The sequence below is a fragment of the Podarcis erhardii genome (assembly GCF_964252035.2).
Source record: "Podarcis erhardii genome assembly, chromosome: 17".
Taxonomy (NCBI): Eukaryota; Metazoa; Chordata; class Lepidosauria; order Squamata; family Lacertidae; genus Podarcis; species Podarcis erhardii.
In genome coordinates, this window is record NC_138515.1 from 29,329,142 (window position 1) to 29,345,435 (window position 16,294).

A 16,294-nucleotide genomic window follows, 5' to 3' on the forward strand; every position below is an offset into this window, starting at 1 on the left:
ATTTCAGCAGGTGTAGCTTGCCTGACAAGTTACTCCTGAAATTTCCTCCTACATAACTATTTCAGATATACCGTGAGCTTCCTCTAAAAGTGGTGTTTAAAACTCCACCTTCTGCTGGTCCACAATGTATAGGTTGTGTCTGATAGGTTTGTGTTAGCCCCTAGGAACTGTAGTTTGCCCTCATAGAATTACATTTGTGAGTTACTTTTTACACATTCTACAGCCAAGTACAGTGGTACCTCGGGTTAAGTACTTAATTCGTTCCGGATGTCCGTTCCTAACCTGAAACTGTTCTTAACCTGAAGCACCACTTTAGCTAATGGAGCCTCCTCCTGCTGCGCCGCCGCCCGATTTCTGTTCTCAAGCTGAAGCAAAGTTCTTAACCCGAGGTAATATTTCTGGGTTAGCGGAGTCTGTAACCTGAAGCGTATGTAACCTGAAGCGTATGTAACGCGAGGTAGCACTGTAGTGTATAAATTTTATTAAACAAATAAATAAAGCCCTCGTGTTCTCCAGGCACGACACACTAGGAAGGAACAAGATCCTATAGTAGAAGCCTATCAAGTGGTGCAGCAATAAAACTGCCAGCACATTGGTGCAGCAATAAAACTGCCTGCAGATTGTCTCGCCAGAGTGGTGCATGCTCTGGTTATCTCCTGCTTGGACTACTGCAATGCGCTCTACGTGGGGCTACCTTTGAAGGTGACTCGGAAACTACAACTAATCCAGAACGCGGCAGCTAGACTGGTGACTGGGAGCGGCCGCCGAGACCATATAACACCAGTCTTGAAAGACCTACATTGGCTCCCAGTACGTTTCCGAGCACAATTCAAAGTGTTGGTGCTGACCTTGAAAGCCCTAAACGGCCTCGGTCCAGTATATCTGAAGGAGCGTCTCCTCCCCCATCGTTCTGCCCGGACGCTGAGGTCCAGCTCCGAGAGCTTTCTGGCGGTTCCCTCACTGCGAGAGGCCAAGCTACAGGGAACCAGGCAGAGGGCCTTCTCGGTAGTGGCACCCGCCCTGTGGGACACCCTCCCATCAGATGTCAAAGCGATAAACAACTACCTGACATTCAGAAGGCATCTGAAGGCAGCCCTGTTCAGGGAAGCTTTTAATATATGACATTTTAGTGTATTTTTCATCTTTGTTGAAGCCGCCCAGAGTGGCTGGGGAAACCCAGACAGATGGGCGGGGTACAAATAATAAATAATAATAATAATAATAATAATAATTATTATTATTATTATTATTATTATTATTATTATTATTATTATTATTTTGCAAAGCCAAGCAGGGTCCAGTATGGTTTCAAATTGGATTGGGGGGGGGAACCACACCCTGCATTGTAGGGGGTTGGACTAGATGACCCTCGGGGGACCCTTCCAACTCTACAATTCTATGAGACATCCGGGACATGCGGTTGCAAGTTAACGGAACCGCTCCCTGAACAGCGGCCATTGCCAGCGCCGAGTTTCTTTGTCAGCGAGAGCCCCGTTGCATTTTGGAACTTGTAGTCTTCCTTTTATACCGCCGGGCACGACCTGATAATAAAGGGCCGCCTCCGGTGCATGACGGGATTGGTAGTTCCCTCCGGTGACGTAATTAGCCCGCGAGGGGGGAGGAGCTGGCTTTCCGCGTCGCCGTTTGGCAGAAAAGCCAGCGAATGAGAAGCGCTGATGATGAGGAGGCGGAGGCGGTGCTTCCGGGAATGGGCGGGGCTTTCTTGAGAAAGGGGAAAAAAAAAAACTCCCCGGATACTGACTAGGCTGAGACCGGCTCAGAACTTTCTAGAAAAGTCGCGGCTTGCCTTTTGCCTTCTGTGTGAGAGGAAGCGGCAGGCTCCTTGCTTGGCTCCCTCAAGCGCTAGACCTCGTGTGGTATTTATTTATTTTTTTTTAATTTCTCGGCCGGCGGCGCGAGCGTATGGTGAGTGAAGGCCGGAAAAGGGGCCGCCTCAGCCTCTCCCTCCCCCCCCCCCAAAAAAATTATCCCGCCGGCGCCCGCTGTTCCACACAGAACGGGCGGGCAGTTGCTCCCAACCCCCTCCCCCTCCCCCTCCCCTGCTTGCGTGAGGGGAGGGGGGAGGGGGAGGGGATCTGGCGCGCGCCTGGTCAGCTGACGCCGGCATGGCGTGGGGAGGGGGAGAAGAGGAGGGGAAAAAAAATGTGACTGAACTTTCCCTAAGGAGGGAATGTGGGGAGTGGGGGGGGGCTGGTTGGGCCGTTGGGGGGTGGGGTGGGGGGGGTTGCCTTGAAGCCGGTCGTGACCGTTTTCCAGGTAGGACTTCTTAGGAGGAGAAGCCCCTTGAAGCACAAAAGGGATGTGGGGGGGGTGTTCAGCTGTGGGGGGTTTTTTTCTCCTTTTCCTAAGCATGGAGTTGGTGCTCGCCCCCCTTTTCCGGCTGTTGGGGGGAAGGGTTGGGGGAGGGGGGAAGCAGGAAGAGTCTCTCGTCAGATGTCGTGAACTGCCCTGTGATTGTCAGATGGAGGGAAATGTACAAATTCAGTAAATACAGTGGTACCTCGGGTTACAGACGCTTCAGGTTACAGACTCCGCTAACCCAGAAATAGTACCTCGGGTTAAGAATTTTGCTTCAGGGTGAGAACAGAAATCGCACGGCGGCAGCAGCTGGAGGCCCCATTAGCTAAAGTGGTGCTTCAGGTTAAGAACAGTTTCAGGTTAAGAACGGACCTCCGGAACGAATTAAGTACTTAACCAGAGGTACCACTGTATAAAGATGGGCATTTCTCTGTAGTGGTCTCAGGTTGGGTGTGAATTTGTGAGGTGGTTGTGGGGGGCCGGGGAGGCCAAGGATGTGAGATGGAACTTCCACCTCCCCCCCTCCCCCAAAAAGGTGCTTTGGAGGGGTTGAGAAGCCCACATTGTCACATGGAAGTGTGAAGTATACAAGGGGTACCATATTGCTATTTTGTAGGGAAGTTTGGTTAACTTGGGGTGAGGGAATTCCCTTTTAAGGTAAAAGCTATTGGCCTGATAGTCCTAAAAGAGTTTGCTTTCATAAGCATTTGGGAGACAGGGATTCTGAAACTATGAGAGAGACTGGAAATATCTGTGTTTGTTTGATGTATTTTTCATGTTCTTATTTGTCAGTGTTATCCTTCCCTCCATGTTGCAGGTATCAGCTGAACCATGGTGAAGGAGACCACATACTATGATGTGCTTGGGGTAAAGCCCAATGCCTCCCAAGAGGAGCTGAAGAAAGCTTATAGGAAACTGGCACTGAAATATCATCCTGATAAGAATCCTAATGAGGGCGAGAAGGCAAGTATGCAAGCCCCTTCCCTACCACAGACATTTTGCCAATTAGTTTTGTGTAACATGCTTTATCTGCTGGCTACTTGTCTGTATTGTACCTAATGGCTGTGAATTTAGAGTGGGTTGGATTCTGGTACCCAGGCAGTAATACATATCCTCTTCCCAGAATGGGCATAACAGTCTGATACTGATACATGTTTGTCTTATTTAGGTCTATTGCTTCATACTGTTAGTTTGAGCATGTGACATACTTTCAGAGGTGGTGAGCAGAGAGCTAATATTGCTAAATGAGAAGCTATTGGTACTTGTGCACCATCTTATATTTTATAACTTACTTTGCCTCTTGTGCAATACAACCCCTCTATAGTGCAAAATGGATATCAGAACATTCAGTTCAAGGCTTTTTAAGACTAAACACCTGTCTTTTGCGTTTAAGAAGCTTTGAAAAGCTTAAATGCAAAAGCATGACTGCAGTCCTTTCAAATTCTGAAGGTTCACAAATGGAAAGGCTGACCATCTTAACCTTTAGAAACTTCACATTGGCTCCAAATATGATTTTAAAGACCTGACTTTAGTCTTGAACAGCCAGCTGGATTTCTGAGCATTATGTTCAGATAGTGGTGCTAAATAAATGTTACAATAGTACCGGTAATCTGTGAATATTCTGTAAAGAGGTTAAACTTTTCTTTTCTTTTTAATCTTGTAGTTCAAACAGATTTCCCAAGCCTATGAAGTACTTTCTGATCCTAAGAAAAGAGATTTGTATGATAAAGGTGGTGAACAAGCTATAAAAGAGGGTGGTACTGGAAGCAGCTTTGGGTCACCCATGGATATATTTGATATGTTCTTTGGAGGTGGTGGAAGAATGCAAAGAGAAAGGAGAGGTAATGTCCAACTTTTTTTGAACTAGTTCATGCAAGTGATTGTAGTTCAACCAATAAAAGCAGATGGGCAAAAAGAACAGATCAGATTTCCATTTGAAAGTGAAGGTGGCCCACTCATTTAGCTGTACCTTATTAATATCATGAGTTGCTTTGGTGATTCCAGTTAAAATAAATTCCAGTCTTAAGGACTTAAATTTTATTAAAATGTCCATTTGTAGTACTTATAAGGTGCTTCAAATTCTAGTTTCTGATATTTGAAAGTTACTGATGTGGAACCTCAGGTATATAAATGATAAAAGTTGAGCTACAAAGGGGGGTGTTTTTAAAAACAACAACAATAAACACCTGACGTACACAGCATCCCAAAAGAGTTTTCTGACTTTTATGTAAGCTATTCATGTTTACTTGGCAATGTTCCACTAATATCAGTATATTACTATTTCGTAAATGTGCCTAATGTGCTAGATCTGCCATGTTACTTCTCCCCAGCCCATTTGGATTGTTCTATCCATTTCTCAAGAAATCCTCCTTTCCCTGGTTAGATCAGGCAGCACAGAACTCCCTCCCTTATAGTGGGATCAGGGATCTTGCTTAATGTCAACTAGCCCTGATCACAGTTGAAACTTATCGTAGAATGGCTTCCCAGGTTGGAAAAAATAAATTTTAAAAGTTGAAATGTATTGGTAAGCAAGAATTTGATGGATCTTGGAAAACGTAACCTGAACTGAAATACAATCAGATGCCAATCATATTGGTCCTCAACAATATGCTGTTCCTTACAGGTAAAAATGTTGTCCATCAGTTGTCAGTTACTCTAGAAGACTTGTACAATGGAGCAACGCGAAAACTGGCTCTACAGAAGAATGTCATTTGTGACAAATGTGAAGGTACACTGATAAACTTTTGTTCTTTGGGCTGGGGGAGGTGAAAAGTCATATTGGAGACAGTGCAGTTGTAAAGGGGGGAAATAAGCATGTAGTGATCTTGTGCTTATTTTCTTTGATGCTGTTTTCTAGGCCGAGGTGGCAAGAAAGGTGCTGTGGAATGCTGCCTTAATTGCCGAGGAACAGGCATGCAAATTAGAATTCATCAGATAGGACCTGGAATGGTTCAGCAGATCCAGTCTGTCTGTATGGAATGTCAGGGCCACGGGGAGCGCATTAGTCCCAAGGACAGGTGTAAAAGCTGCACTGGAAGGAAGATTGTTAGAGAGAAGAAAATCCTGGAAGTTCATATTGATAAAGGTATGTGTCTCATTTTGGGTCTCTAGTTTTAAACCCAATTATTTTTGAGGGAGCAATAATAATAATAATAATAAATTTTATTTATATCCCGCCCTCCCCAGCCGAAGCCGGGCTCAGGGCGGCTAACAATCAAATAATCAAACAATCAAATAGTCACACATTCAAAAATATTTCATTATAAAAATTAATTAAAATCAAATTAATGGCAACCGATTAAGCAAGATTCTGTGCAGGTTGCCAGAGGAGGGAGTCAGGCTGCGCCCTGACCAAAGGCCTGGTGGAACAACTCTTGTCTTGCAGGCCCTGCAGAAAGATGTCAGGTCCCGCAGGGCCCTAGTCTCTTGTGACAGAGCGTTCCACCAGATTGGAGCCGCAGCCGAGAAGGCCCTGGCTCTAGTTGAGGCCAGCCTAACCTCTCTGAGGCCTGGGACCTTGAGGATGTTATTATTTGCAGACCGTAGGTTTCTCTGTGGGGCATACCAGGAGAGGCGGTCCCGTAGGTACGAGGGTCCTAGGCCGTATAGGGCTTTAAAGGTTAAAACCAGCACCTTAAACCTGATTCTGTACTCCACCGGGAGCCAGTGCAGCTGGTATAGTACCGGATGAATGTGATCTCGCAGCGAAGACCCCATAAGGAGTCTCGCCGCGGCATTCTGCACCTGCTGGAGTTTCTGGGTCAGTCTCAAGGGCAGCCCCACGTAGAGCGAGTTACAATAATCCAGTCTGGAGGTGACCGTCGCATGGATCACAGTGGCTAGGTCAGGGCGAGAGAGATAAGGGGCCAACTGCTTAGCTTGGCGGAGATGAAAAAATGCCGCCTTTGTTATAGCTGTAATCTGCGCCTCCATAGAGAGGGAGGTATCGAAGATTACACCCAAACTCTTAACGGACGGTGCTGGCACTAATTGCACCCCCGCAAGAGATGGGAGTTGCCCTCTCAATCCCATATCGTCCCGCCCCAGCCAGAGGACCTCTGTTTTCGAAGGATTTAACTTCAACCGGCTCCCACGTAACCATCCAGCCACAGCTTCCAAGCATCTGATCAGTGTGTCTGGGGCCGAGTCAGGATGGCCATCCATCAACAGATAGAGTTGGGTGTCATCAGCATACTGATGGCAGCCCATCCCAAAACTCTGGACAAGCTGGGCGAGGGGGCGCATAAAGCAAGTATGGAGAACACTCACAAAAGTTAGAGGAATTGCTGCTGCTATTGCAGCCTACTTGGTAATGGAAGTAGCCTGCAGGTAATTTAGCCAAACACCTGATATGATCTGGATAAGTTGAAGAATTGCATGAGAATCTCCACACCTGATATGATCTGGATAAGTTGAAGAATTGCATGAGAATCTCCACAACTATGTTCTGTGGAAAACAATGCAGTTGTTCCTTTTAGCAGCCGTGTTGGAAGCCCCAGACCTGCAAGTAAGGCAGTGAAATAAGCCAACCTACAGACAAGATAAGTTTTTCTGCATGCTCTGATACCTGGAGAATACAAAAAATTCAATTTTCTGAGCAACCAGAAATTTGGCAGCTGCCCCAAAGCTTGGAACACAAAGACAAAAGGATGTGCCTCTGCTGTCTCTGTTCAGCTCCCAAGTCATCAAGAGGTGACAGAGCCACCAAGTTGCCACAGAGACAAGCCAGTGCATCTTCCCCTTCCCTCTTCAACTTGAAGCCAGAGAGATGATGTGAATGTTTGTTTTGGCTTACTGCTTGCTCAGGTATTGGGAGGAAGCTTTGGGTTTGTTTTCACTCACCAGAAGCTGGCTGAGCACTGGCCATGAGATTGTCACGCCCTGAAGGTTAAAATAGTCTCACTGCCACAAATACTGGGCAACTGGGGATGAGGAGAATGGTGTGCCTAAGCCATTAACATAATATTCTGGAGGAGTGTTGGAGAACTCTTTATAGGAATTCTGAGGGAGAATTATTAGGCTTGGAGGAAGTGTTTCATTCTAGGTTAACTTCTGGACTTTCAGTTGTGATGGAAGAAAAGTTTCCAACAACTTAAGTTTCTTTGGGTGGGTGGGAAAAGGGTTTCAAAATAGGGTTGGTAGATGTGAACCATGAAGTACATATTTCTCCTAAACTCCTCCATAGTTCTAGGAAAGGGAAGAGTATCCCTTGCAGGGTTGAATCTACATGAACAGCTTCTAGCTTTACTAACCCTGAACCTCTGTAACCAGCACTGTAGAGAAATGGTGTTAGACTGCTAAAACACAGAACTGAATGAGGAGGAAGCTATTTAAAAATCTGGAGGAATTGAAATACATGCAATACTTTACTTCACTGCTTTAACAACATAAAATCATAATTTGAAACATAAGTTTTACATGCTAATGGTTTGGTACATTTATGAAATTTATTAAACACTCCTATACATTTACTTGGATAATCGTAGACCATAATGAATGTTAAAGGTAAAGGTACCCCTGCCCATACGGGCCAGTCGTGTCCGACTCTAGGGTTGTGCGCCCATCTCACTTAAGAGGCCGGGGGCCAGCGCTGTCCGGAGACACTTCCGGGTCACGTGGCCAGCGTGACGAAGCTGCTCTGGTGAGCCAGCACCAGCGTAGCACACAGAAATGCCGTTTACCTTCCCGCTGGAAAGCGGTACCTATTTATCTACTTGCACTTTAGGGGTGCTTTCGAACTGCTAGGTGGGCAGGAGCTGGGACCAAAAGACGGGAGCTCACCCCGCCGCGGGGATTCGAACTGCCGACCATGCGATCGGCAAGTCCTAGGCACTGTGGTTTTACCCACAGCGCCACCCGCGTCCCATAATGAATGTTAACAAGTGCCTAAAGGTAAAGGGACCCCTGACCATTAGGTCCAGTCGTGGCCAACTGGGGGGTTGCGGCGCTCATCTCGCTTTATTGGCTGAGGGAGCCGGCGTACAGCTTCCGGGTCATGTGGCCAGCATGACTAAGCCGCTTCTGGCGAAGCAGAGCAGCGCACGGAAACGCCGTTTACCTTCCCGCCGGAGCAGTACCTATTTATCTACATGCACTTTGACATGCTTTTGAACTGCTAGGTTGGCAGGAGCAGGGACCGAGCAACGGGAGCTCACCCCGTTGCAGGGATTTGAACCGCCAATCAAGTCCTAGGCTCTGTGGTTTAACCCACAGCGCCACCCACGTCCCTAACAAGTGCCTACAAGAGACATAAACAGGAAAACTTGAAAGAATTTAGATTAGGTGGAAACCACACTATAGTGGAGTGTTGCATGATGGAAGATGGAGTGATGACTTCCATTAATTTATTTGGCTTGTATCCATCCTCTCTTACCATACATGCCACAGACTTTCACTTCTGGAACTGGACTTCCTCTTCCTCTCTTTTCTGGAGCTGATTTTGGGGAGACAACAAGGAGAAGAGAGGAACTCCTATTGCCCAAGGAGAGTGCCAGTTGTGCAGTGCTAGATACTACCCCTTTGCTTTGGGTGTTGTGTGGGACCCACTCTTCTGGAGTTAGTTTTGTTTTTGTTCTTGACGTTTTGTATTGGTTGAAAAGTAATTTTTTAAAAAGATAATGAGATGGAAGATGTTCACCTAATTCTCACATTAATTGTGGGTACATAGTGGTTCCTAAGAGTTGTGGGAGAGTTCTGTGGCTGCCATAGTTAGTGTTCAGAAATTTGGCTTTGGTGGCTGTTTAAATCTTGCTTTTCATTGGAGGTTGGAATCGCAATATGAGTAACGCTGTACAGCTTTCGTAGAAAAGCTTTCGGAAACATATTAAAACATTTTTTATTCTACCTTAATAAAAGTTTTAATATGTTTCCCAAAGCTTTTGTACTAAAGCTGTACAGCATTAGTCATATTGTGATTCCAACCTCCAATGAATACTTTGAGTGTGTAAATAATAAATAATAAATTTAAAAGGTATAAAAACCAGGCAGCGCTGCAGGTAGAATATAGTCCATAATGCAGAAAGCCTAACCAAAAAGCCAGTGAGGAATAGTAATACCTGTTAATGTCTATAATGCCATGATATTTTTGTGCTGTTTCTCCATCTTACATGGTGCTTTTGCATTAGGAATGAAAGATGGTCAGAAGATAACTTTTCATGGTGAAGGCGACCAAGAACCAGGATTGGAGCCAGGAGATATTATCATTGTCCTGGATCAAAAAGACCATACTCTGTTTACAAGGTAAATTCGTGATCGTACTGTTATAGCAATTCTAACTATGTTAATATGTAAGGGCTGGTTTTTATATGTGTATGTTGCCAGTCTCAGGGTTTGTTTATTGGATCAGAGGAAGCTATAGTTGGAGAATAAGGTTTTAATAATTCAGTGAGAATACAGGATAGCTATAAAGGAGCAAAGTTAAAAATCAAATCATTACTCTTAGAGATGGGGCAGCTACTATAGGTCTTCAGGAGTAACAGATGTAAATCAGGCAGTGGGGAATCACTTTTGGCCGGAGAACCAGATCTAAAAGTGACCAGGCCTTCAATGAACCACAGTGATGGGTATAGTTTACTGTGCTCCTGATTGTTCTTTTGCCGCCATGGCTCGTGTTTAAATTTGGTGCCAAACGCAAGACACATCTGCAAAGGAACCGCTGGGAACATAAGCTGATTCCCAGTGGTTCCTTTGTAGCTGTGGATTTACCTGTGCTGTGCCTGATGAAAAAAATCTGAAAACAAGCTGTTCCTTGATACAAATCTAGCCACAAGATTCTGTAGCTTGGGAGTACCTTCCCCACTGACTGCTAATATAGAAGACAGAGGTAGCAAGTGGTTAGTGTAGGGCAGCCTCAGTGCTTGATAAACCCTCAGCCTTCAGTTTGCATTAGTATCCATGGTGGTGGGTGGGTGCAGTTTTGCCATGCTTTTGTCACCACAGGTGCGAATAAGAAAACTGTGGTAGAAAACCTTGCTAGTTGGTAAAATAGTCATCTGTCCTGGGCAATACTGACTTGCTTTAAAGCAGACTTGGTAGATGTGGTGAAGCTCTGAAAATCAGGGGTGACTGGATGTAGTTGCTTTTCAGTTTAATACATTACATTCACATCCATAGTATACATTATAGCAAAGCTAACCACTTAGAAATAGAACAGACATAGAAACATGACTATCCCACCCACTACTCCCCCTCCCTTTTCTTCCTAACCTAACATTGTATATATCATTAATTTCTCATAACAAATGCAACTGAATTGTAGAAATCATAACTTGAAGAACAAGGCATCACACTGTTTTTGTATACTTAAGAAATCTTTAATAAAAAACATTTTAAAAAGAAATAGAACAGACAGCTGCAACAGCATTTCCCGCCCCCCCTTAAAACTGTGGATCTTCAAAGGCCCTAGGATCAGAATAAACTATGGGGTACTGTGATAGGAATTTTGAGGTCTTAGATATATGGTAATGTTCATAACTGCATGTACATAGATCAGCACAGGAAGACCGACCTGAAGCCATTTTGATTCCTAAACTGAGCAAATGTTTTCTCTGCAAGGTCAAAGTGGAAAAGCCTCCCCATTGTCTTTTCCTTCACAAATCCTGTCTTAAGGGTATGTCTGTGTTTGAATAGGGTGTGAGCCTGTGACCTGGCCCAGGAACTAAGTATTTATCATTACAAAAGACTGGCCAGGCTCCCCAGGCAATCCAGTCAAGTAACCTGCCAGACAGGAGATAAACAAGGACAGGAGAAAAACAACATTCAAATTTCTGTTTTAGACTGCCTTTTCTGTGATGTATGTATGATGTTTCTGGGGGTGGTCTTGATCTACAGGGTGGCAATTTCAAAAGTCTTTATAAGGCCTTGCGCGCCATTTTTCTGGGTCCCTCCTCCTCTCCTGCGGGTGAGGGGAGCACCCTGTTTGCAACAGTTCAATAAAGATCAAGCTTACTAGCTGCTTTGCTTCTCAGTATTCTCTGGTTGGCTTCTGTTATTCTCCTACCAATAGAGAACCTATGTATGGACTCAGTATGGGCTCTTGGATACCCCATAAGGGAAAAGGGCAATTTTTATTTACAACAGTACTTCCAGTCCTGCAGGAGTAAGAGTTGCTTCTACAACAAAATGTGTAAAGACTGTATGAGTGAAGTTCTCAGAACTGTGTTACGGGTTTGAACTTTCACCTTTTAGTTCAATAGTACACTTAACTCAGGAGCAGCCAGTGTTGTGCCCTCCAGATGTTGCTGAACTACAGCTCCCCCACACCTCACTGTTGACTATGCTAGCTGGGGGCTGATAGGAATTGTAGTCCCAACACCACTTGGAAGGCATCCTGTGGCAGATAGTTCTTTTTCTCTACAGACGAGGTGAAGACTTGGTCATGAGCATGGATATCCAACTAGTTGAGGCACTGTGTGGTTTTCAGAAGCCAATTACAATGCTGGATAATCGAACCATAATCATTACTTCTCATCCTGGTAAGTATAATTTGAGAACAGGTATTTTGGTATATTTTCCTATTGCTTACTGTGGGTGGTAAAACTTCCAAGTAATATTTTGAGCTAATAATCATCACATGAAAATGAAATGTGCTCAGATCTATGGAATGCAGACTTGTGACACAACAAATACTGTATCTATGTCAAACATAGTAGTGAAATACCAGCTGCCGAGATCCACAAGTGAGGAGCTTTCACCTGTCACCTGATTGGCCACTGTGAGATCAGGATTCTGGTGGCTCTTTGGCCTGATGCTGCAGGGCTCTTAATGTCTTAGAAAAGCTAGTATTCTGTATAGAAATAGCATTTCAATGATAAGACTCCTATTGCCTTGGAGAAATTTCACCATAACTTGCACCTGTTCTTTGACATGATGAAATTGAAATAAAGTTTGCAAATAGATGTTGGAAGTACTCTTAATACAAAGCTGAAAATTAATCCTGGTTTGATTTGTAAGCAAGATCTCTACTTGCTGATATCTGTGCAAAGTGAAGTTTCGCTACACTTTTCTGCATGAAATACCGTATTTTTCGCTCTATAACACGCCCCTGACCATAACACGCACATTGTTTTTAGAGGAGGAAAACAAGGCAAAAAACATTCTGAATGAAACAGTGGATGTATCATTTTTGGGCTTCATGCTGTGGCCACAGACATGTGATCTGATGGTGAATTTGGGGTGACCCAATGCAAAAATCCTGAGAATTCCTGTGGATCCATGCTTTGTAACCACGTTTTTGCACCATTGCAGCCCCAGGCAACAGTGGGTGCGTGATTTTTTTGGTGCAGGCTGTAGCCATGGACATGCTATGTGATCTGATGGTGAATTTGGGGTAACCCAATGCAAAGATCCTGAGAATCCCTGTGGATCCATGCTTTGTAACCACGTTTTTGCACCATTGCAGCCCCAGGCAACAGTGGGTGCATGATTTTTTTGGTGCAGGCTGTAGCCATGGACATGCTATGTGATCTGATGGTGAATTTGGGGTGACCCAATGCAAAGATCCTGAGGATCCCTGTGGATCCATGCTTTGTAACCACGTTTTTGCACCATTGCAGCCCCAGGCAACAGTGGGTGCGTGATTTTTTTGGTGCAGGCTGTAGCCATGGACATGCTATGTGATCTGATGGTGAATTTGGGGTGACCCAATGCAAAGATCCTGAGGATCCCTGTGGATCCATGCTTTGTAACCACATTTTTGCACCATTGCAGCCCCAGGCAACAGTGGGTGCGTGATTTGGGGGGGGCAGGCTGTAGCCATGGACATGCTATGTGATCTGATGGTGAATTTGGGGTGACCCAATGCAAAGATCCTGAGGATCCATGTGGATCTATGCTTTGTAACCACATTTTAAGTGGGGAGCGAAGGAAAAACAAAGAAGGGACATGAGAGGGGTGTGCAGAGAAGCAGCTGGCTAAGAATGCAGGAGAGGGATTTAACGGGAGGGAGGAAAGAAAGGCAAAAGTTTCCCCCCATCCAAGCCAGCCATCTCTCTCTCTCTCTCTCTCTCTCTCTCTCTCTCTCTCTCTCCCTCTCTCCCCCTCCCTCCCTCCCTCCCTCTCCCTTCCCCCCTCTCTCTCCCTCTCCCCCAGCAGCACAGAGAGGAATTCCCCTTTGCTTGCCTGGAGGGGAGGGGCTTTCCCTGCTCTTTGTTCCGTTTCAGCAAACACACAGCAACGAAACAGAGGAGGGTGGGCAGTAAGACCCTGAGGCAGAATGCAGGAAAGCAGCCACTTCCTCTTTTTAGGTTTCGCTTCTCCGTGCAGCGCTGCGATTTGATTTTGCCTGATTTTTCGGCTCCAGGGACCACACATTCGCTCTATAACACGCACAGACATTTCCCCTTCCTTTTTAGGAGAAAAAATCTGCGTGTTATAGAGGGAAAAATACGGTAACTACTTCTGCATGGTTGTTTGTGCATCTTCATTCTCTCTTGCCTTGTTAGATCTATGAAATTTTAAGCATTTCTCACAGAGAGTAGTAGAATGCTAATAAAAATAGGTCTATTAATGAGGATAACCCTTTATCCTCTTGATTCTTAGGTCATATTGTTAAACATGGAGATATTAAGTGTGTACTGAATGAAGGAATGCCCATCTATCGCAGGCCATATGAAAAAGGCCGTCTGATCATTGAGTTCAAGGTAAGATGCAGCTGTCAAAAGCCACTGATTAAATGAAATTTCTTCAGTAAAGTTTCTTCTACTCATGCTAGAAAATACTGCCGTGTGAGGTTTAATATACTGTGCTTTAAAACAAAAAGTTGACATTAATTTACATAGCTGCACAAATGTGCCTTCTGCTTGCAAATACCTGCCTGCCAAACCATATTATATACACACACCTATCTAGAGATGTAATATGCATGCAGTGCACTAATAGTGTGCCCTAATTTCAGGTGATCTTTCCAGAAGGCGGCTTCCTTTCCTCAGATAAGCTGTGTCTATTAGAAAAGCTGCTACCTCCAAGGCAAGAAGTGGAAGAAACTGAAGATGCGGATCAGGTAGAGTTGGTGGACTTTGACCCATCTCAGGAAAGAAGACAACATTACAATGGGGAAGCCTATGAAGATGATGAGCATCATCCTAGAGGTGGTGTCCAGTGCCAGACCTCTTAAAATGGCCTCCTGATTCCCCTTGTGCTGCTTACCCTGTATGTCAGTTGTGGATGAGTGAAGGACTAAGGTTGCTAAACTTTCTCTCAAACTTGCCATCATCCCTGTAATATTTAAAACATAGTTGTTTTTAAATCAAGTTAACAAATTTAAATCAGTAAAATGCTACACTTCAATCAAGTTGGAATGATGTTCATATTTCCGTATGACCTCTTAAGGAAACTAGAAGCCACTTTGCTCTGGCTTTTTTTATTTTGTGCATTGTAAGTGTCTTGTGTGCAAACGCACTGGCTTAGTATTCAGTGATTTCTGTTTAGTATTATAAATTATATTCCCTTTAAAGTAATGCACATGTATTTATGATTCATGTTTAAAATGTGAAATTAAAGTTTTGTATTCACCTGCTCCTAGAATAAGTTGGTGTGTGTTGGATGTATTGTGGCTGGTTGAGACTTCACAAGACACTGTCCTGTGCTGGAAAGTAAAAGCGCCCCCCCTCCACCCCCAGCTTTAGCTAGAATGCTGTGCAAACATGCTCTGTTAATGTTATACAGGATCTTAACACGGCTAATGGGTGAAAGGTGTTGAAAATTCAGCCTGCCTAGTTCTTATGTATGATGAAGACCAGAATGTTCAGGCTGTGAACAGGAAATACTTGGCACCTTGAACAATGGCAACCATGCAACTGAAAGCAGCATGATTATTCTTGGACTAAAGGCAGAAAAATATATAGTATCTACAACTTTAAATAGGAAAGGTGGACCATTTGAACTTATTAATATTTATCTTTAAGTGAGCCTATTAACAATATTCAAGTTCTTAGACTGCATGAGTACTTATAGAAAATCCCTAACTCTGACACTGAGCTAGTGTCAAAAGAATTCCAATAGTTTTGTGTGAAGTTTCTTATAAGGGCTACCTCTACAATTAGCCATTTCAACATGTTAACTGGTTTTATAACTAAATGGGATATAGCTTACTAAAATGGCTTGATATTCCCTTTCATAGCTGGGCCTTGATAACTAAGCCAGGGGCTTAATAGATTCAAGTGCCTCTTGAGACTCAGCTGTACCTAAGCTGACACTTGATTTATTTTTTTTAAGAATTCCATTGCAAACATCCCTATTATAAGAATGAGCCCGGCACATAGTGCATCATACTGTACATACAGAGCAAGTGAGCTAACAATAGCAGTCTAGTTTTTCACATCCATGACCTTATTTATAGTTGAGGTTTTGATCTATGACTTCTTTCTAGTCTCTAGTCTGGGGTTTGATTAAGCTGTCTAGCAAATTATCATGATCCCTGTGATAAGGATGAGTTAGTTTAACTGAGTATGTGACTTCTAAAAAATGCTTGCATATTGTACTTTAAACATGAGTTTCAACCTATAGGGGGAATAAATACTGTCCTTACTTCTAACAGTTTCATCTCTTCCTTTTTTATTACCTAAATCACCAATCAACATATTAACACAGTGGAAAATTGTGCCTTTGTGGCAATTTGTACCTATTAAAACCACCATTTCTTCGCACTGGCCATGTGTAGGGAATGCTCAGTTATGTTGTTTAATGTTACAATTCATCTACTTTAGCATTATAAGGGCCATTATGAAATGCATTAGTTTTTTAAACAAGTTAGGCTATTTTAAATGAAGTGCCAAAGTAAGTTTTAAAGCATTAGTGTAATTGGGACAGCTCTTCTAATGACAGCATGGTAACTTCTAAAGCCTATTGTAGCACTGGTCTTGGAATGACTAGCCTGCCTCCCACCTCAACCAACTATTTTTGTTTTACTTGTTCTAAGCAGCTTATCTGCTGAATCATATAGCCTGATGCTGTCACGATTCATCCAGAGCACCTTGCT

General features: G+C 44.0%; 1 protein-coding gene across 1 annotated transcript; it reads left to right on the top strand.

Annotated features, from left to right (window-relative positions):
- Window positions 1-1,727: 1,727 nt before the first annotated feature.
- On the top strand, window positions 1,728-15,850 carry DNAJA1 (DnaJ heat shock protein family (Hsp40) member A1). Its single transcript, XM_081845405.1, has 9 exons — window positions 1,728-1,926; window positions 3,137-3,282; window positions 3,983-4,160; window positions 4,943-5,047; window positions 5,177-5,404; window positions 9,444-9,558; window positions 11,677-11,792; window positions 13,858-13,958; window positions 14,213-15,850. The coding sequence occupies exons 2-9, from the start codon at window positions 3,151-3,153 to the stop codon at window positions 14,429-14,431; spliced, it is 1,194 nt and encodes a 397-aa protein (XP_081701531.1). The 5' UTR covers window positions 1,728-1,926; window positions 3,137-3,150; the 3' UTR covers window positions 14,432-15,850.
- Window positions 15,851-16,294: the final 444 nt, after the last annotated feature.

Coding starts and splice junctions, on each gene's coding strand:
- DNAJA1 (XM_081845405.1), top strand. CDS start 3,151: ATGGTGAAGGAGACCACATACTATGATGTGCTTGGGGTAAAGCCCAAT. Junction 11,793..13,857: donor AATCATTACTTCTCATCCTG/GTAAGTATAATT, acceptor CTTGATTCTTAG/GTCATATTGTTAAACATGGA. Junction 13,959..14,212: donor GTCTGATCATTGAGTTCAAG/GTAAGATGCAGC, acceptor CCCTAATTTCAG/GTGATCTTTCCAGAAGGCGG.